Below are 19,875 nucleotides of genomic sequence, written 5' to 3'. Positions count from 1 at the left end.
CCAATTTTGTTTAACCCTTAATAGACAGGCATGCTCATATGATGATCTGTAAAAGGTTTTGAGCAGTGAGTAATGACATTACACGCTATGCAATTTGGCTGAATTTAGTGGGAAAAATATTCATATCACTATGATGGTCCATAAATATTTGACTTGGAACTTGATGAGGGAATACTATATTGTCCTTTTCTGTCCCATGATGTCTTTATTTATTTGCACGTGAATATACCCAGGGATTGCTGTTGGTTTTAGTTCTTATCTTTTATGATTGTATGTCAGCTATAATTGTAATTTTGTAAATAAAAGTCCCAAGAAATATTAGAAAAAAATATGTATACCACACAAAAAATTACTGAATCTCCAATTCCAATATTTTACAATAAATATACTCAGAATTTGTTCTTGATTTAAGTTCTTATTTGTTACGATATTGTGCGAGTTGTAATTATAATTTTACGAAAGAAAATAAAATAAATTATTAGACAAAACATGTTTAACTTTGTAAAATTAGCACATTTTTATGACATTCTTGTGAAAGAAGCCCCATACAGGATTGTAAATACTAGTCACTTTCAATGTCTTGTAAAAGAGGCCCCAAACACTATTGTAAATACTAGTCGCATTCAACTTCCCATGAAGATGGTAGAGAAAATGTCCATTTGCATCTCTTTCTCTTTCCAGCGATATGTGTGTTTTCTTAAATTGGCCAACATTAAAGTTTGCGTAGTCTGGGAGTGTGCTTAACCCCCCTGTTTTCAAGGACTCACGATTCTCAGACTCTCCTACTCGTGGATCTTTCTATGGCTTGCATGTACCCTCTATTCACAGAAAATTCTCTTGTTCACAGTATTTTTCACTGAAAAATATTTATAAACATTACTGTATTTTCATATCATTTTCGTGGCTAAATGCACTATTTATGATAAAACTACGTATTAACATACTGAGGTATAAGCAGTTTTAGAGGTTTTGTGTTTTAACTATCAAAATAGGGAGTTGTAAGCATTTTTAGATTGGTTTTAAGTATTCGCAGTTTTTAGCCATTTGTGGGGCCGTGTGGTACATAGTATGTCTCACAAACAAGGGGAGTTTACTCTATATATAGCCCATCCCTTAATGGTTAATTAACAAATACCTGTTGGTAGCAGTTAAAACACAAAATTTGTTGCCCAAAAATACCTGTATTGTGGGAATAGAAGTCATTTTTAAAAAATTACTATCAATCATATTTCTTCCTAAGAACATATACTAGGCTAGGCTATATTCATTCCAATCTTGCTTTCAGTTGGGTTAGGTTTGCCTCATTACTTAACTACCTTTCACAGTTAAATATATTTGATACAGTAGTGACCACTACAGAGTTTTGTAGCTTGTAATCACCCTAAAGCAGAGATACGTTACAGTGGTATAGTTGAAATGTTATTAATACTGGTATACTTTAAATGTTATTAATGAATACAATAAGCCATTGTTAACATTTGATTATGACCAATGTGTACTTTAATTCAGTACAGTATAATCAGAATAGGCTATACAGAACCACCACCAAGAAGAGGTGGATTAGCTAATGTATACTTGATATAAAGTTCATGGTAGATAAATTTTCAGGTTGTCCTCTCAGATTGTGCCTTTACCACTCAGAGTAGATGATGTTCTAAACATAACCCTCATATCTTTATATTTTTGTCCTATAAAATATTCAGTACCTTATGCAGTGGCGGCTTGTGTCTATCATTCATTGGGGTGTTGTTTATTACATCATTTTTTTTTAAATTCCATGATATTAACTGCATAAACACACACACTTTCTCTCTCACTCCCCTTTGTCTCTCCTCGCTCTCTCTTCCGCTGAGGAAGGCAGCAGAACCACTGCCTAAAGCTACTACGTATTTTGAATTTTACTCATTGACATTGATGTGGTTATAATTTTTTTTTCCCACTTGGTACTGCAACTCACCACTGAGTTGACTATTCTGCATTACATTACACATCATCAGTATTGTCACTAATTTGATCACTATCACTAATATGTAGTATATATTGATTAAGCTTTGACAAATTTCAAATCACACCTCCCTCCAACAGTTAGATTGACACTGCTCGAGAGGGCAGTGCTCCCATCACCTTTACATGCGGGCTGGCTACCACGTTATCACCCTGCTAGCAAAATTAGAACTGCTGAGCACTGCAGATTTATACTTAATTTCTCATATGTATATATTCATAATTTTGTGCATATACCTATGTATGTATATGAAATCTATGGGGGTTGCTCTGCAGATCAATTAGCAACGTTCAGACTGTAATTTTTTAAATAAATGCAGTGCATTTAAAAGCAGGTTGACCAAAGCAACATTTGTTCATGAAACTTACCTGTCAGATATATATGTAGCTGTATTTTTCCGAATCCGACAGAAATTTAAACACTTACGACACAAGCAGTGGGGGTCAGGTGGTTATTACCCATTCCCGCCGCTGGGAGGCGGGTATCAGGAACCATTCCCATTTTCTATTCATAATTTTTCTGTCGCCGGTGCTGGAAACACCTGTTTGCAGCACCTCCGTCCAGATTTTGGAAACTTACTAGCTACTTGAGTATCCCTTTTGGTTTTTTCTTTGGTATCTGAATTGGATCGGTGGCTTGGCACACGTTGACTTTGGATTGATTTGATTTTGGTATTGATTTTTCTTTGATCAAGATGTCAGGGTCTAGTTCAGCTAGCGCTAGATTTTGTTCTATGTCCGAATGTAGAGGTAGGCTACTGAAAGCTTCAGTAGACCCACATTCTGTTTGTAAGGTTTGCAGGGGGAATGAATGTACGTTTGAAAGTCGTTGTAAGGAGTGTGAAAGATTAACAGAGTCTGAGTGGAAGGCGTATGAAACCTATCTTAAGAAACTTGAGCGAGATAGGTTAAGGAGGTCTTCCTCCAGGAGTGTTTCAGGTAGGCAAGATTTTAATGATTCTCCTGCTAACCCCTCCTTCTGTAGTTTATGCTCCTACCCCTGTAGTGTTGCCTCCGGCCCTGAAGCAGTGTCGGTAGAAGGTAATACTTTATCGCTAATTCTTGAATCGATTCGTAACTTAGAATCAAAAGTGTTAGCTCTGGAGAGCAAAAGTGAAGAAAAGTGCAGTGAAAGTGCCCCTTGTGTAGTGGAGGGTGCGTCAGATCGGCCTCATTCCGCCTCTAGACCTAGACCTCTGCTTGACTCCCAGGTTACGGGGAGAGAGCATGTCGAAAGTCGAAGGAGGGTTACGAGGAACCCCCACCGATCTGGCGTGCGTTCGGCAGCTTCTGACGAACCTACCCAGACTGCCAAGGAGCATGCGCGTGCACGTCTTCTCAAGGAGTGCTTTTCTTCTTCTGAAGCTTCCTCCCCGCGCAAGGGGTGGAGCTCTCATGCCGCATCACGTCCGCTGAAAAGGACGGCTCGCGTTCGGGACGCTTCACGTCCAAGTTGTTCTCCGGAACTTTGCTCGTCGCCTGATAGTGCGTTTGCTGCTTTTCCTCCGCAGAAGAAGCGTAAGGATTCTTCGGAGGCGGAGTCTTTCCTAGATGTTTCTTTCGAGCGCCGCAGTCGCTCTAAGGTGTGTGAAGTGGCGGTTCCTGGGAGTAGGAAGAAAGCGTCCCTCGCCACTCGCCTGCTCACAGGATCAGCCCCTCCCCAGAAAAGGAGGCTTCACCTACAAGCAAGATTCTCCAGTCTCTTCAGCAGCAACTTCGAGATGTTTTTTCTTCGAGAGAGACTGTTCCACGTCGCCGTAAGAAGGATGACAATCTTCCTGTGAAGAGGTCGAGGCGTTCTCCCTCTCCCTCTCCTCGCTCGTCTCTCTCTCCGTTTGAGTCTCCCTCTAGAGTTCGTTCTGCTCCCCAGCAACTTTCTAGAGGAGGTGAGAAATTCGTTTCTCGCTCTCGGGAAGCGGTTGTATCCGCTACTACGAAACTTGTAGATAGGAAGCGCGTTCTTTAGATGCCGAGCGCTTTTCTGTGAAGGTCAAGCGCGCTTCAGTGGACGCCGAGCGTGATTCGGTGCAAGGTAAGCGAGCGCCAGTGGACGCTCAGCGCGTTTTAGTGGACGCTCGGCGCGCGCCAGTGGACGCTCAGCGCGCGCCGTGGACGCCAGGTGTACATGACCTGTTGCTGCGAGCGCGCTTCAGTCGGCGCCAGTAGATTGGCTTCGGACGCCAAGCGCGCGCGCATACGGACGTCAGTTTACCACCTCCGCAAACGCAAGTTGGAAGCGGGAGGGGAACTCTTCCTGTTCGCCGCTCTTTCTCTTTTGAGAAAGCTCGTGACTCTTCCTTACTTCCTCCGACTTCTCCAGTGTCTGAAGAGGAAATTAGTGACGCTTTCGTCGAAGTGGACGAAACGAACAGCAGTTGGCTCCAGTCTCGACGGACTACAAGGTTTTGACTCGTCTGCCTACAGTCAGTCTTTGCAGACACTTTCCAGCCTGAAGCTCCACGTACTCCTCCCTCAGTTTTTCGTCATCCAAGCTACTAAGATCTCGGGCTTTGTGAAAATGAAGAAGTCGCTTTCTACGAAGCAAGCTTTTCGCAAGGTCCATGATTGGATGGAAAAGAGGAAAGCTTCAGGCAAGACTTCTTTTGCTTTACCACCTTCAAGACTTTGTGGCAAAGCTGGTATGTGGTACGAGACGGGAGAAAACGTCGGAGTTAAGCTTCCAGCCTCGGCTCAAGGAGACTTTGGTAGTATTGTGGATGCCGCCAGAAGATCTTTTCTGTCTTCCTCCAAAGTCTCTTGGACGCATAGTGAGCTAGACTTTCACCTTAAAGGCCTCTTCAGGACACTAGAGGTCTTTAATTTTCTTAGACTGGTGCCTAGGAGTTTTGGATGCCAGGTCCAGGAGTTCTGATTCCATCAGTCTGGGGGAGCTGTCCAGTGTATTGGTCTTGCATGGACAAGGCCGTCAGGGATGGTTCTGAGGAATTGGCTGCTCATTTCAGCACGGGACTGCTTAAGAAGAGAGCACTCTTTTGCAATTTTACTGCAAAGTCGGTCTCGCCAGCGCAAAAAGCGGATCTTCTTTTCGCTCCTTTCTCAGAACATCTCTTCCCCCAGTCTATGGTAAAGGACATAGCTGCCAGTCTCCAGGAGAAAGCAACCCAAGACCTTCTGGCGCAGTCTTCTAGGAAGCCTACAACTACTTCGTCTTCTGGGTCCTCTGCTTTGAAGAAATCGAAGCCCTTTCGATCTGCTTCTTCTCGAAGCCAGCCCCTCGAGGAAGAGGCTCTTTCAGAGGCAAGACCCCGCTCCTTCTAAGAGCAAGAAGTGAGAGGGAAGTCCTTCAGCCACTGGTAGGAGCCAGACTTCTACATTTCGCGAGAGCCTGGGAAGAGAGAGGTGCCGACGCTTGGTCTCTGGACATCGTCAAGAAGGGGTACAGAATTCCTTTCCTGAAGTTACCCCCGCTGTCTTCGACACCAAAGGATTTGTCTCCTTCGTATCAGGGAGAAAAACAGAAAGTGCTTCACGATCTACTAGATCAAATGATCGAGAAGCAGGCGGTGGAACAGGTCTTCGACCGGAGTTCTCCAGGGTTTTACAACCGCCGTCTGTTCCTAGTGCCGAAGCAGTCAGGGGGGTGGCGCCCCGTTCTGGATGTCGGCAGTCTAAATCGCTTCGTTACCAAGCAGAAGTTCAAGATGGAGACACCTCAATCCGTGCTTGCAGCCTTAAGACCGGGGGATGGATGGTCTCGTTAGACCTTCAGGACGCATACTTTCACGTCCCCATCCATCCCGATCAAGAAAATACCTGCGGTTTTGTCCTGAAAGGGAAGGTATTCCAGTTCAGGGCACTCTGCTTCTGTCTCAGCACGGCGCCGATGGTGTTCACCGTTCTTATGAAGAATGTTGCGAGGTGGCTCCATCTTGCGGAAATAAGGATCTCTCTCTACCTAGACGACTGGCTTATTCGAGCCTCATCGCAAGACCAGTTGTCTGAAGGACCTTCGACACGACTTTGTCGTTAGCGAGTCCCTGGACTTCTGGTGAATCTTGAAAAGTCGCATCTGACTCCTTCTCAATCCTTAGTCTATCTGGGGATTCAGATGGACTCAGTGGCTTTTTGGGCTTTTCCGTCCCAGGGGCGACAACTTCATGCCTAGACAAAGTGTCAGCCTTTATAGGGAAGGAAACATGCTCGGTGAGGGAATGGATGAAGTCCTGCTTGGGGACCATTTCCTCACTGGAGAAGTTTGTTTCTCTGGGAAGGTTGCACCTCCGACACTTCAGTTCTTCCTCTCAAGCAATTGGTCACGCAAACAGGATCTAGAAGAGGTCTTGTTTTTGACGGAAGAAGAAGTGAAAAAGCACCTCAAATGGTTGGTTGGATCCAAAAAAGAAGCTTGCGGAAGGACTTTCGCTCAAGCTTCGGAACCCCGACCTAGTGTTGTTCTCCGACGCGTCCTCCACGGGTTGGGGAGCAACACAGGAGGGAGAGAAGTGTCAGGCACCTGGAGAGGGGAACAGGTGTCCTGGCACATCAATCTAAAAGAACTTTCAGCGATTTACCTTGCCCTAAGGTTCTTCCAAGAGGAAGTCTCCAACAAAGTGGTTCAGATAAACTCGGACAACACCACAGCCCTGGCATACCTGAGGGAACAGGGGGAACTCACTCTCCTTCTCTGTTCGCCATCGCGAAGAATATCCTGATTTGGGCGAAGTCGCAAAACGTCACGATTCTGACAAGATTTGTGTCAGGCGTGGAAAACGTGCGAGCGGACCTTCTCAGTCGGCAAGGACAGCTTCTGCCGACAGAATGGACCCTTCATCAGGAGGTATGGCAGGCGCTATGGAAGCTGTGGGACGTCCTCATGTGGACGTTTTTGCAACTTTCTGAACGAAGAGACTTCCGCTGTATTGCTCCCCAGTTCTGACCCGGGAGAGTGGCAGTAGACGCCCTACTGTGGAATTGGTCGGGACTAGACATTTACGCTCATTCAAAATCATCGGGGAAGTGATGAGGAAGTTCGCTGCAGTCAGAGGGAGCGAGGATGACCCTCATCGCCCCCTTCTGGCCAGCGGTCGACTGGTTCACGGAGGTGATGTCCTTCCTGGTAGACTCTCCAAGGACTCTGCCCCTAAGGAAAGATCTACTCAGACAGCCCCATTTCGAGAGGTACCACAAAAACATCCCCGCTCTGAGTCTGACTGCGTTCAGACTATCAAGAAGTTGGCCAGAGCGAGGGGTTTTTCAAGACCTGTGGCAACGGCGATTGCCACCGCAAGGAGGCCCTCCTCAATCGCAGTTTACCAATCGACGTGGGCTGTCTTTAGAAGTTGGTGCAGAAAGAAGGGCATTTCCTCCACCTCAACCTCTATGAGCCAGATAGCAGATTTCCTTCTTCACCTTAGGAAAGAAGCGAAACTAGCCGTTCCCACGATTAAAGGCTACAGAAACGTGCTTTCTGTGGTCTTCAGGCATAGAGGACTCGACTTAGCGAATGATAGAGACATTCATGATCTCATTAGATCATTTGAGACTGTAAAAGTTCTCCAACCAAAAGTACTATCGTGGAACTTAGACGTGGTACTCAAGTTTCCTCATGTCGAGTCAATTTGAACACCCATTTTAGCTTCGCTTAGGAATCTTACTACGGAAGACCATTTTCCTAACCGCTCTGGCGACGGCGAAGAGGATTTAGCGAAATACAAGTCATAAGCAAGCACATTGGGTTCAAGGATCATAGTGCAGTTTGTTCCTTAAGTCCTACGTTCTTAGCAAAGAACGAGAACCCTTCAAACCCTTGGCCGAGGACGTTCGAGATCAAAGGGTTGTCGGAGCTAGTGGGACCTGAAGCTGAGAGAGTCCTGTGTCCTGTCAGGGCTCTCAAGTTTTATTTGCAGAAAACCAGAGCATGCAGAGGCTCTTCGGAGAACTTGTGGTGCTCTGTGAAAAAACCAGATCTTCCAATGTCGAAGAACGCACTGGCGTTCTTCTAAAGAAGTACGGTTAAGGAAGCCCATGAAAAGTGTAGTGAAAGTGACATGGAGCTTCTAAAAGTGAAAGCCCACGAGTTGAGGGCTATTGCTACTTCGGTGGCTTTTCACAAGAATATGGCAATCAAGATATTTTGGGCGCCACTTATTGGCGAAGCAATTCGGTGTTCGCTTCACACTACCTGCGGGAGGTGAAAGCAACATACAAAAATTGTTACTCGCTCGGACATACGTCGCTGCAGACACTGTTTTTCGGGGCAGGAGGTAGCGCTCATCCTATCCTTTAATGGTTAGGGGAGTTTTTAACTTGTGTTATGGTTGTGGGGTTGACCGCCTGCGGCGGATCTCCCTTCCATTAGCTTAGTCTAAGTGGTTAAATCTTTTGGTAGGGGCTACACCAGGTGGTTTTGTTTTAATTCGTTGCCCTCATTGTATGGTCAATGGTCTAGTCACGTCGTGGTCTCGCCCCTGTGACAGATCATCTGGAGTGCACCAGCTTTATAGGTCTCTACCTTGCTGGCAACTCTAGTAGCACAAGCAGACTTACGCGGCAGTAAACCACGAAGTCAGCTATGCTAACAGGTAAGGAACCAAGATATCAATTATCTGCATATATATGTTTCCTAAATCTTCTATTCTGTCTACTCCCACCACCAAAGGTGGAATTCAGCTATATATATATCTGACAGGTAAGTTTCATGAACAAAATGATATTGTAATGATACAATTAAGTTTGTTCATACTTACCTGGCAGATATATATAATCAAGTACCCACCCACCTCCCCTCAGGAGACAGTGGAAATAAAATTATGAATAGAAAATGGGAATGGTTCCTGATACCCGCCTCCCAGCGGCGGGAATGGGTACTAACCACCTGACTCCCACTGCGTGTGTCGTAAGTGTTTAAAAAAATTTCTGTCGGATTCGGAAAAATACAGCATATATATATCTGCCAGGGTAAGTATGAACAAACTTAATTGTATCATTACAATATCATTTTTTATTTTTTCCAAGTGTGTGTATGTAGGTCTATTAATTAAACTCAACTCTGCTGTGCCACATGTTCAGTAAAAATTTCTTATACAGAGCCTGGCTTGCATATAAAAGAAAGTTTGTTGCATAGCCCAGATCAGATATCTAAACATTTCCTATACCGTGCAGCACACTAAACTCTGTCTGTTCTGTACCCATGATGGAATATACTGTATTGTAACAGTCTATGAAGTTCAGATGCTTCATCATATGGGCTTTGTATAGTAGAATATTTGCTCTAACCAGAGCTTGCTGTCTCATACAGCAACCATTACCATGCAAGGACATGAGATTCCCTCCAAGTATGAGTCTATCTTATTGTTAAGACTGAAGGTTTGTTCTACTTATGAACATATGACAAATTTTTAATCAGTGTATTGTCATAGCTAAAATCCTGAGGTCTTAAAGTTGATTGCCTACCTCAAGCTGCCCCTCTGATATCCTGGGTTGGAAAGAAAGTGCATCACAGGGTTCAAGCATAGTCGGTGACCACTCTCTACCTCGTATACGCCCAAGTTGCCAGATGCCACAGACTCCTTGTATTAGAATCTTTTATATTTTTTAACCAGTTTCCAGCTGGCACTAGAATATTTATCTTATTATTAAGACCTCAGGTTTGTTAGGTATGAAAAGTACAAATTGAGGAAAAATTTGCCATTTTGTCAGGTATTTTTGTCACATGGAGGAAACTAGTAATTGTTCACCATCGCTTGATAGGCTTCGATTTTACATGAGGTATTGTTATTGTGAACAGGATTTTCATGACATCAGTGCACCTCATGCAGTGCGCTGTAGGTATTATGCACTGAAGGCCCTATGCAGCATCCTTTGACCCCTGTCTGCACCTCTTCCATTCCTTGTACTGTGCCTCTTATTGTCTTCCACTTTATTTTCCACCCTCTCCTAACAATTGTTTCACAGTGCAACTGCAAGGTTTTCTTCTAGTGACACCTTTCAAACATTCTTTACTCTCAGTTTTCCTTTCAGTGCTGAATTACCTCATAGGTCCCGGTGCTTGGCTTTTGGCCTCAATATTGTATTCCAATTTCAGTGACATCAGTGCGCCAGAGTTTTTATTTGACTGATACCATACTCAGTTTCTTGGTGTTTCATTGAATAATTCCTGTTTCTACAGTAAATGTCTGATTTTCCTCCTCTTTTTTTTTTTATAAACATTGGCAAGTGTTTAATAATTGAAATGGTGAATGCCATGTCTAGAGGATACTCACTCAGCATCTTTAAGGGTTTTTTACTGTAAGAAATATGCATCCAAAGCCTGCGCAGATATTCTCGTATTAGTTTCAATTTATTTATGCCTTTTCACTCAGTTGTCTGTCTGTTGTCTGCTATGACAGTGTGCACCAGTGCACTGAAAGGTCCCAGTGGTTGGTTGTAAGGCCTAAACTAAATGGAGATACTTTACTGGTTAGTTTATCAATAAAGTATTGAACTATCATTGTAAACAATTGAATTTCCTTAGTTCAGAGAAAAATATAAAGTTTGCATTTTTTAAGTATTTCTACATAGCAGACAAAAAAATTATTGAAAAGTCATAATTATTCTCTCTTGTCAGGAAGTTTCACTTCTTCCGACTCATTTTAAGAAGAGAAGAGAAGAGAAGAGTACACCAAAGCTAGATAAGTTTTCCAGCTTCATTTTATTGTCTGTTTTTAAATTTGGTATTTCTCTCTACAGTTTTCTCCAGGACGTGCAGTACCGCTCATTGATGATAAACAGTGCCAACTACAATGTACGACTCATGCGAGAGCGGAAGACCCGTCTACCCTTCCTCGATTCTCAAACAGGTAAGTACTGATTTTGTTTGACGGTTTAGATTATGCTGTCATATGCTATAATGAGGCCTTGCCTCACAGAGATAGTTGAGTGTTGTTTTCTGTAGCTTAACCTCAGGAGCCTTCAAGGTCAAATCATCCATGTAATTGAGAATTCATTAACCCTCTTACGCCGACTGGACGTATTTTACGTCGACATTTTTTGTCTCCCGTGTGCCGACTGGACGTATTTTACGTCGACTTACAAAAGTTTTTTTTTAAATTCGCGGAAAAATACTTATAGGCCTACCAGCCTAAAACTTTTGAATCACGCGCCTTGGGGGATTGTGGGAGTTCACGGATCAAGGTGTTGTTTTGTTTACAATCTTTACGCAGGCACGGAAGCGCGAATTTCTTTCTTGCGCACTAAAACAAAAAAGTATCTGTGACACATCTCGGAAATTATTTCGTCACTTTGACATAATTTTTGTACCATTGTAAATTAGCCGTTACATGAAGTATTATATATGAAAATGTGTGCATTTTTATGTAGAATACAACAATAAAATTCTCATGATTGTAGCTTTTATCAGTTTGAAATATTTCCATATAAATAAACAACGATAATTGCCAAACTTTCAACCTTTGGTCAACTTTGACTCTACCGAAATGGTCGAAAAATGCAATATTTCAATATTTAGTAATATTCAATCATTTACCTTAATTTTGCAACTAATTGGAAGTCTCTAGCACAATATTTCGATTTATGGTGAATTTATGAAAAAAACGTTTTCCTTACGTCTGCACGGTAACTCTTTTGAAAAAAATCATACATGTGATTGTGGTAATGTTTGCACCATTTTAAAATTAGCCGTTATTATACAAAGTTTTTATATATGGAAAGGTGTGCAATTTTCGGGCACAATCAACTACAAAAAAAAACCCATGGTTGTAGCTTCTATCATTGTTTTGAGATATTTTCATATAAATAACGATAATTGCCAAAATTTCAAACCTCCTTCGGTCAACTTTGACTCTACCGAAATGGGTCGAAAAACGCAATGTAAGCTAAAAACGCTTATATTTTAGTAATATTCAAGCATTTACCTTACTTTTGAAACAAATTGGAAGTCTCTAGCACAATATTTCGATTTATGGTGAATTTATGAAAAAAATAACATTTTCTTTACGTCCGCACGGTAACTTCCGAAAAAATCATACGTGCGGATTGTGGTAATATTTGACCATTTTAAATTAGCCGTTACATAAAGTTTTATATATGAAAATGTGCAACAAATTTCATGTAGAATACAACAAAAAATAATTGAAGGTTGTAGCTTTTCTCATTTTTGAAATATTGCATATAAATCACGATAAATAGAAAAAAACCATGTTCGGTCAACTTTGACTCTACTGAAATGGTCGAAAACGCAATTGTAAGCTAAAACTCTTATCTTACAGTCTAGTATATTCAGTCATTTATCTTCATCTTGAAACAAATTCGAAGTCTCTAGCAAATATTTAGATTTATGGTGAATTTAAAAAAAAAATTCTTTCCTTCCCTCCATTCTCCGCCACAAATCTCCGAAATACGTCCCATTCTCGGAATATTTGCCCGTTTCATATTAGGCATTTCATAGAGTTTTATATATGAAATGTGCGCAATTTTATGTAGAATAAAACGAAAAATATTTGAAGGTTGTAGCTTTTCTTATTTCCGAAATAATTGCATATAAAATATATAGATAAAAAAATTGACCATTATTCGGTCAACTTTAACTCGTCAGATATGGTCGAAAACTGCAATTGCAAGCAATACTCTTACAGTATTGTAATATTCAATCATTTTCTTCATTTTGAAAGAAATTGGAAGTCTCTAGGACAATATTTAGATTTATGGCGAATTTTTGAAAAAATATTTGTTTACGTCCGCAGCGTTACGAATTCATGCATTATTTTGTGATAATATTTTCTTTGTGTTGCTTTTATCGTTTTTACAATGTGTTATATGCCAAAATGATCGCAATTTAGTTACATTACAACGAAAAAAAAAGTAACTTGTTACCTTTAACCGTTTTGCGCACACGCGCGATTTGAATACAATTATATGAAATTTTTGTTTTTGCGCTATCTATATTGCATTATTTATATATGATATGATAATTTTTTTCATTTCTGATGGTTGCATACTAAACTTCAGGCAATGACAAAAAAAGGAGCCAAAAATGAACTCTTAATCTTGAAAACTAAGCGCGCTGTGATTTTTTGAACAAAATATTTTTTCCGCTTCCGCGCTCACTCCGAAACCCCTCCTGCATACGGGAGACAATTTTTTATTTACCGCTCCGGCGTAAGAGGGTTAAAAGTCTTACACATAAATGCATTGGTCTAAGATGTTAATATATATGAATCATGTTGGACGTTTGAACATGCACGGATTGTGGGTGGATATGAGTAGATGGTATAATTGTATAGATTACTACTAGAGATGAGGTTGATTTTTTTATCCTTAGAGAGACACATAGGTGACAAGACAGCATGTTAAGGGGGCCGGCCGTAACCCCTATATATGGTGGTATAGGGCGAAAAATGCAAAGTCATGAAAAAATTCATGGAGTTTCATATGGCAATTGAGAATACGTATACGAAATATTTCGTCAAAATTCCTCTTACTTTCGTAGTTACAGGGTAATTAGTAAACATAACTCAATAAGCCTAAAACATTCATCCGTACAAGAAAATGCAATATTTCTTCTGTTATCGTAAATTTTGATAATTATTGGCAAAGAAATTGTGAGAAATGCATCTGTAGAGATTCCGTGGCTCGCAGAAGCAAGTAGGCCGAGTATCTGGTTCAATCATGAATCAGTTGGACCATAGACTTCAAGTAGGTTACATGTTCGAGTTTCACCTCGTGACATTCGCTTGCTTTTACGTATGTTTATGTATGTTTCGGCAAGAAGTTCATCATGCCAATGAGGAAAAGACAGGGAAAACATCTCGCTAACATACAGACGAAGAAAAATCGCTCAAGTATTATTACAGAATATCATAATGTACGCGTAGTTAGTGAAGAGAGAGGGGAGAGTTGCCTAGTAACGCCCCCTTCTTGTCTGACAGCACACGTCACACTGTGCCCAAGGCTACGATCTTTGAGCAAAGAGATCTTCATTCATGATAAATAACATAGTTTTGGTTTTTTCAATACCCAAATGGAATATGAAATTCATAATAATCATGATTTATTAAATGTCTTTGTAAGAAGAGAGTACACCTTCGAGTTTCACCTCTGACATTCTCTTGCATTTACGTTTTGTTTATCTTTGTTTTGGCAAGAATGTCATCATGCCAAAGAGGAAAATACAAGGAAAACATCTCGTTAACATACAGAAGAAAATTCGCTGTAATAAGCCGAGTTAGTGAGGGATAAGGGGAGAGAGGGGGTTACGTAGGAAGGAGTGCCCCATCTTGCCTCAAGCAGTGCCCCAGGCTACGATATATGAGCAAAGGGATCATCATTTATGATTAAATTATGATAAATAAAATAGTTTTGGTTTATTAATACACAAAAAAGAAATATACATTCATAATAATCATTATTTATTAACATTGTCTTTATAGAAATACGAAGGAAAACTTTGAACGGCCGTATCTCAAACTATACTTATTGATCTTCAAATCTATCTCCTCTCTTAGTTTAAGCTATAACATTGGAATTTTGGTATATATAACTCAGAAAGACATTATAGAACAATCAAATAGAGCCCTTTTTTCCAAGTTTTGTTTCGTCTTTTCTTTATAAATTATTTTCTCGTGATTTACAGGGTTTATTTTTTTTACCATATTTGAAAATTCATATCTAGCAAAAAGTGACTTTTAGAAAAAAAAAACTCCATTTGATTGGAGTCGACATCAGGTCTATATATGGTAGTAGTAATCCCAGGTCTTAATATTAAATATCAAGGAGGAGATAGAATTTGAAAATGGGTTATTTTCGGGATAAATTGACCCTGGTGTCACAAAACCGAAGGTCAGAGGCGAAAATCATATGCGGTTTGGAGATGTCCCAAGTCACCTTATTAAGTGGTATGAATGTCAAAGTCCTGTCGTTAAAAAACGGCATTAGCCGGCCGGCCCCCTTAAGGAATGGCAAGAACAAAGAGTGATTTTTTCTGGGGGAGGGAATGATTAGTGCTTGTGGAACCGAGGAGAATTTGGAGTCTTATATAAAAAGGTATAAAACCATTTAGTGGGAAAATTGTGAGTAAGCTGAAAACCGGAAAGACACCAGCAGTTGATGTGATGATGAGTAAGATGTAGTGGTACTATTGTGCAAGTGTGATTGAATGGCTGAACACTGTGTGTAAAGTATGTCTTGATAAGGGAAGTTGAAGCATGTGTTACAGCTTATAGTTAGCTAAGTTGGAGGATTAGTGTTAAAATGGAATAGACATAGATTGTGCCTGTTAAATATCTTTATGGATGGGGTAATGCAGCCAGAGAAAAGATAATAGATATAGAGGCAGTAGGAAGGTAAGTCATGTATGAAATGTAGAATTTTCCACAATGCTGATTGGAGATGGCTAGAGGGAGAGACTTTGGAAGTGTTTGGAGGGCGAGGAAGTTGAGAGTAATTTTGAACAAGAGCAAGGTCTTTGAGGGTAAATAGAAATCAAGTCCTTGGAGAATGCCTACAAAAGGAATGAATTATTCAATGTGTACCAAATGTAAATGACAAAATGTCTGTCTTGGAATATGAAGACAATCTGTCAAGAAGATAATTAAAATTAAAAAGTCGCACAGAAAATGCATCACAACTGTATTGAGAAACAAGCTGATCTTGAGATAGAGAAAAGCTAGGTGTTCCTTTTAAGTGCACATTTAGCAGTCATTCAGAGATATAGTCAGTTGGAGTTCGTCCCAGTGTGCGTTGTTTTTGTAAGCTGCTTGGGGGCTTTAAAAATTTTTCCACCATGACGTCTGAGGCCATAGCAATGCAGTCACAGATATCCTGCTCCCAGCAGGCTACATTTGTTCCAGAAGTGGTGTGGAAAATACTGGTTTAATACATTCAACTTACCTAGATATATACTTAGCTATCGACTCCGTCGTCCACGACAGAAATTCAAATTTCGCGGCACTCGCTACAGGTAGGTCAGGTGATCTACCCCCCGCCCCGTCTGGGTGGCAGGACTAGGAACCATTCCCGTTTTTCTATCAGATTTTCTCTGTCGCCGGTGGTGTCAACATTGTTGTTACTACCTCCTGACTGGAATTCTTTTTTCAACGCTTTTGATCATCTTTCGACTGAATTTTGGTGACGTACTTGGATCGTTGTTTGGCGCATTCGCTATCGTGGAATTGTTTTTTGGACTTGGCTTTGGCTTTTTCTTGAATAGTCTGACTCTAGTGTTAGTTTCAGAGTGTGTGTGAGTGAGGGCTGTAAGGTGAGGATTCCGAAGGCTTCGGTAGATCCTCACAATGGGGCATGCCGTGGATGTAGAGTAGTTGAGTGTTTGATTGAGAACACATGTAATGAGTGTGAAAGACTGAGTGCTCAAGAATGGAAGAATCTAACTTCTTACTTGAAGAAGTTAGAGAAAGATAGAGAGAGGAAGGCGGTTTACAAAAGCCGTAGTAAATCTAGATCTCGTGAACTTCTATCTAGTTCTGTAGCTGCTTCTTCTTATAATTATTCTCATTCTTTATCAGCCCGATCACAGGTTGCTAACCCCTCTGATTCTGCTTCGGAAATTGCAGAACTCAGAGCTTCCCTTCAAAAAATGCAGGAAAAAATGGCAGCATTGGAAGGTAAGCAAAGTGAATGTGATTTTTCGAGTGATATAAGTGTCCCCAGTGTGGTGGAGGGGGTGTCTGGTTGTCTCTGCGACGCTCCCAGGCCTAGACCGCTTCCAAGCTCCCTGGCCCAGAGGAGAAGGAAAGTCGAAAGCCTTACGGAGGTCGTGGAGAATCCCCAACGATCAGGCGTCCTTCGGCGGAATCTGTTATGTCTCAGACTGCCAGGGACCGCTATAGAAAGCGTCCTACAAGAGTGCTTTTCGTCTTCAGGTTCTCCTTCTCCGAAAAGAGGATGGAAGGAGTCGAAGCTTTCCCGTCCGCTGAAGAGGAATTGGAAAGAGCCTGAATTCAACTCTAGCCCCGAGCGCTTCTCTGAAGAAGATGCGCCTTCGGTAGTAAAGAGGGCTAGGAAGGAGTTAGATCCATGGACGATAAGGGAACCTCGAGCGCCTTCCAGATCTCCCTCTCCTGCTTCGAATGAGGAGGAGTCCTCTACCAGGAAGATTTTGTAAATATGCAGGAACAACTAGCGTCTTTGGTAGGAGTACTTTCCAAGGAGCCTGCTCATAGAAAGGACGATAGGCTTCCTGTAAAAAGATGTAGATAACGGTCTCCTGTCAGGCGGCAACGAGCCTTCCAGGGGCCATTGTCGCACAGGCGGCCATCTCTGGGGGGAGCGGAGCATCAGACAGGCGAGAAGTTGGAAAGGAAGTAACTCCTGCCAAGCGCCTGGCGCCAGCCAGAAGCCAGGCGCCAAGTAGGCGCCAGAGAACACCTGATAGTGAAATTGATTTCGAAGTAATCACGGGAAGAGAAGAGTCTTTCAGGCGCAAAGAGCCTGATTATTCTCTAGATCATTCGAGGCCCAGAACGCCAACCAAGCGCCAAGATCCAACTAGAGGAGAGGAAGCGCCTGATAGGAGCGATGCGCCTGCTAGGCGCAATGCGCCTGCCAAGCGAAATGCGCCTACCAGGCGCCAGGAGTATTCGGAGCGCGATGCTCCTGCCAGGCTCCAGGAGTATTCGGAGCGCGATGCGCCTGCCAAGCACTAGGAGCATTCGGAGCGCGATGCGCCTGCCAGGCGCCAGGAGTATTCTAAGCAAGATACTCCTGCTAAGCGCCAGGCGCATTCTTTACAAGAAGAGCCTGACAACCGCCAGGAGTCGTCCAGGCGCCAAGCTCAAACTATCCAAGACTCTCCTAAGGATAGGCGTAGAGAGAGAATAACTCTTATTCCCTCTCCTGTTAGAAGTGCTTCTTCTTCGGAGAGGAAGAAATCAAGGGAGGAGACAGATGAAAGAAGGGAGCCTTCTCCTTCCGATCCTCTTAACTTAGAGGACATTTCAGAAGACGAGATTACAAATAAAGAAGGGCTTTCGAATTATAGTTCTTTCTTCTCTTCTTTTAGAAGAGTATGGAGATTCGTTGACTCCAGCTGCTCTTCCTTCTCCACGCTCGCTCTTTTCGAGCACGAAAGCGCACAAGTCTTCGTCCTTCCTGAAAATGAAACGGGCCATATCCATGAAGAGGGCCCCACAATCGCTTGACTCCTGGATCAAGACGAAAAAGGAGTTAGGAAGGACAGTATTTTGTATGCCTTCTGCCAAACTAACGGGTAGAAGAGGCATATGGTATGAGACGGGGGAGAAAATGGGATTGTCTCTGCCCATTTACGCCGAATCAGACTTCTCGAGTCTTGTAGACTCCTCGAGGAGACACGCCTTGAACTCGGTCAGAGCAACATGGGGTCTTTCGGAGATGGACCATCTCCTCAAGGGACTTTTCCACACCTTGGAAGTATTTAACTTCCTGGATTGGTCCCTTGGGGTTTTGGCTAAGAAGTCCCAGGAAACAGAACATCTAAACCCCGAAGCCTTGCATAGTATCTTGACATGCATTGATAAGCTGTTCAAGATGGATCGGCGGAAGTCTGCTCCCTCTTTGGTGCGGGAATGCTAAAGAAGAGGGCGGTTTATAGTCTTTCGCAGAGGTCCGCTTTGTTGTTCGCTCCTCTCTCAGAACATTTATTCCCTTCTCAGTTGGTGAGAGACATTGCACATTCACTAACTGAGAAGGCCACTCAAGATCTCCTTAGGCAGTCTTCAAGGAAGAATAGACCTGTGGCCAATGAGGAAAAGAAAGGGGCTCGTCCAGCTCAGCAGCAGCCCTTTCGAGGAGGCCCTCCAGCTAGATCGATCACCAGAAGGAAGACAACAGAAAAAAGGGGAAGATCTTCCTTCCGACCCTTTAAGAAGGGAAAATGAAGAAACGATTCTCCAAACACCTGTAGGAGCCAGGTTGCAAGTCTTTGCGGAAGCCTGGGTCAAACATTAGGAACCGACTCTTGGTCGATGTCGATCATCGAGAAGGGTTATTATATCCCATTCAAGGACAGCCCTCCCCTGACAACAACACCGAGGGAACTGTCCGCCAGATACAGGGACCCTGTACTGATGGATACTCTTCGTCAAATGGTAGAGCAGATGTGGGACAAAAGAGCAATCGAGCTGATACTGGATCACAGCTCCCCGGGGTTTTACAATCGCTTGTTTCTAGTAGCGAAAGCTTCGGGGGGGATGGAGACCAGTACTGGATGTAAGTGTGCTGAACAGATTCATAGAAAAACAAAAGTTCAGCATGGAAACGTCTGCTTCAGTCCTTGCAGCACTCCATCAAGGAGATTGGATGGCGTCCCTAGAACCTTCAAGATGCATATTTCCACATCCCGATTCATCATTCGTCGAGGAAGTACCTTCGGTTTCATGTTGGAGGGAAGGATCTATCAGTTCAGGGCCCTGTGTTTCGGCCTGTCCACGGCTCCCCAAGTCTTCACAGACTTGATGAAAATGTAGCAAGACAACCTTTTATTTGAAGGGGATAAACGTCTCCCTATACTGGACGACTGGCTCATCAGGGCCAGGTCTCAAAGCAGTGTTTTGGAGGATCTTTCAACGACTTTGGAACTGACGAAGTCATAGGATTAATCGTAAACCTCGAGAAATCTCAGATGATCCCCAGCCAAACATGGTTTATATCTGGGGATTCGGATGATTCTCAGGGTTTTCGAGTATTTCCTTCTCTAGAGAGAATAAAGAAAGGTTGCACCACAGTATCCAGCTTCTTAGGAAGGAGCACAGTTCACGAGGGAATGGTTGAGCCTTCTGGGGACCCTTTCCTCGCTCGAACAGTTCTTTCCTCTAGGAAGACTGCATCTCCGTCCGCTACAGTTCTTCCTGAGAAGGAGTTGGAATTGGAAGACAGGACAGCTCTCAGATACTTTTCCAATCTCAACAGAAGTAAAGAATC

The 19,875-nt window shown here is 42.6% G+C and overlaps 1 protein-coding gene across 8 annotated transcripts in view; it reads left to right on the top strand.

The window, feature by feature from the left end:
* The window catches only part of LOC135219333 (zinc finger protein DPF3-like), a 345,538-nt gene that overhangs the window by 1,335 nt on the left and 324,328 nt on the right, over nucleotides 1-19,875 (top strand). For all 8 annotated transcript variants that reach the window (XM_064256007.1, XM_064256003.1, XM_064256006.1 and 5 more), the window contains exon 2: nucleotides 10,693-10,802. In XM_064256007.1, the coding sequence (XP_064112077.1) occupies nucleotides 10,693-10,802 (110 nt within the window). The remainder of the gene's footprint in view (nucleotides 1-10,692; nucleotides 10,803-19,875) is intronic.

Source organism: Macrobrachium nipponense, chromosome 1 (genome assembly GCF_015104395.2).
Source record: "Macrobrachium nipponense isolate FS-2020 chromosome 1, ASM1510439v2, whole genome shotgun sequence".
NCBI classification, from domain to species: Eukaryota; Metazoa; Arthropoda; class Malacostraca; order Decapoda; family Palaemonidae; genus Macrobrachium; species Macrobrachium nipponense.
Note: the sequence above shows the minus strand (reverse complement) of the source record. Positions and strands in the feature narration are given on the sequence as shown.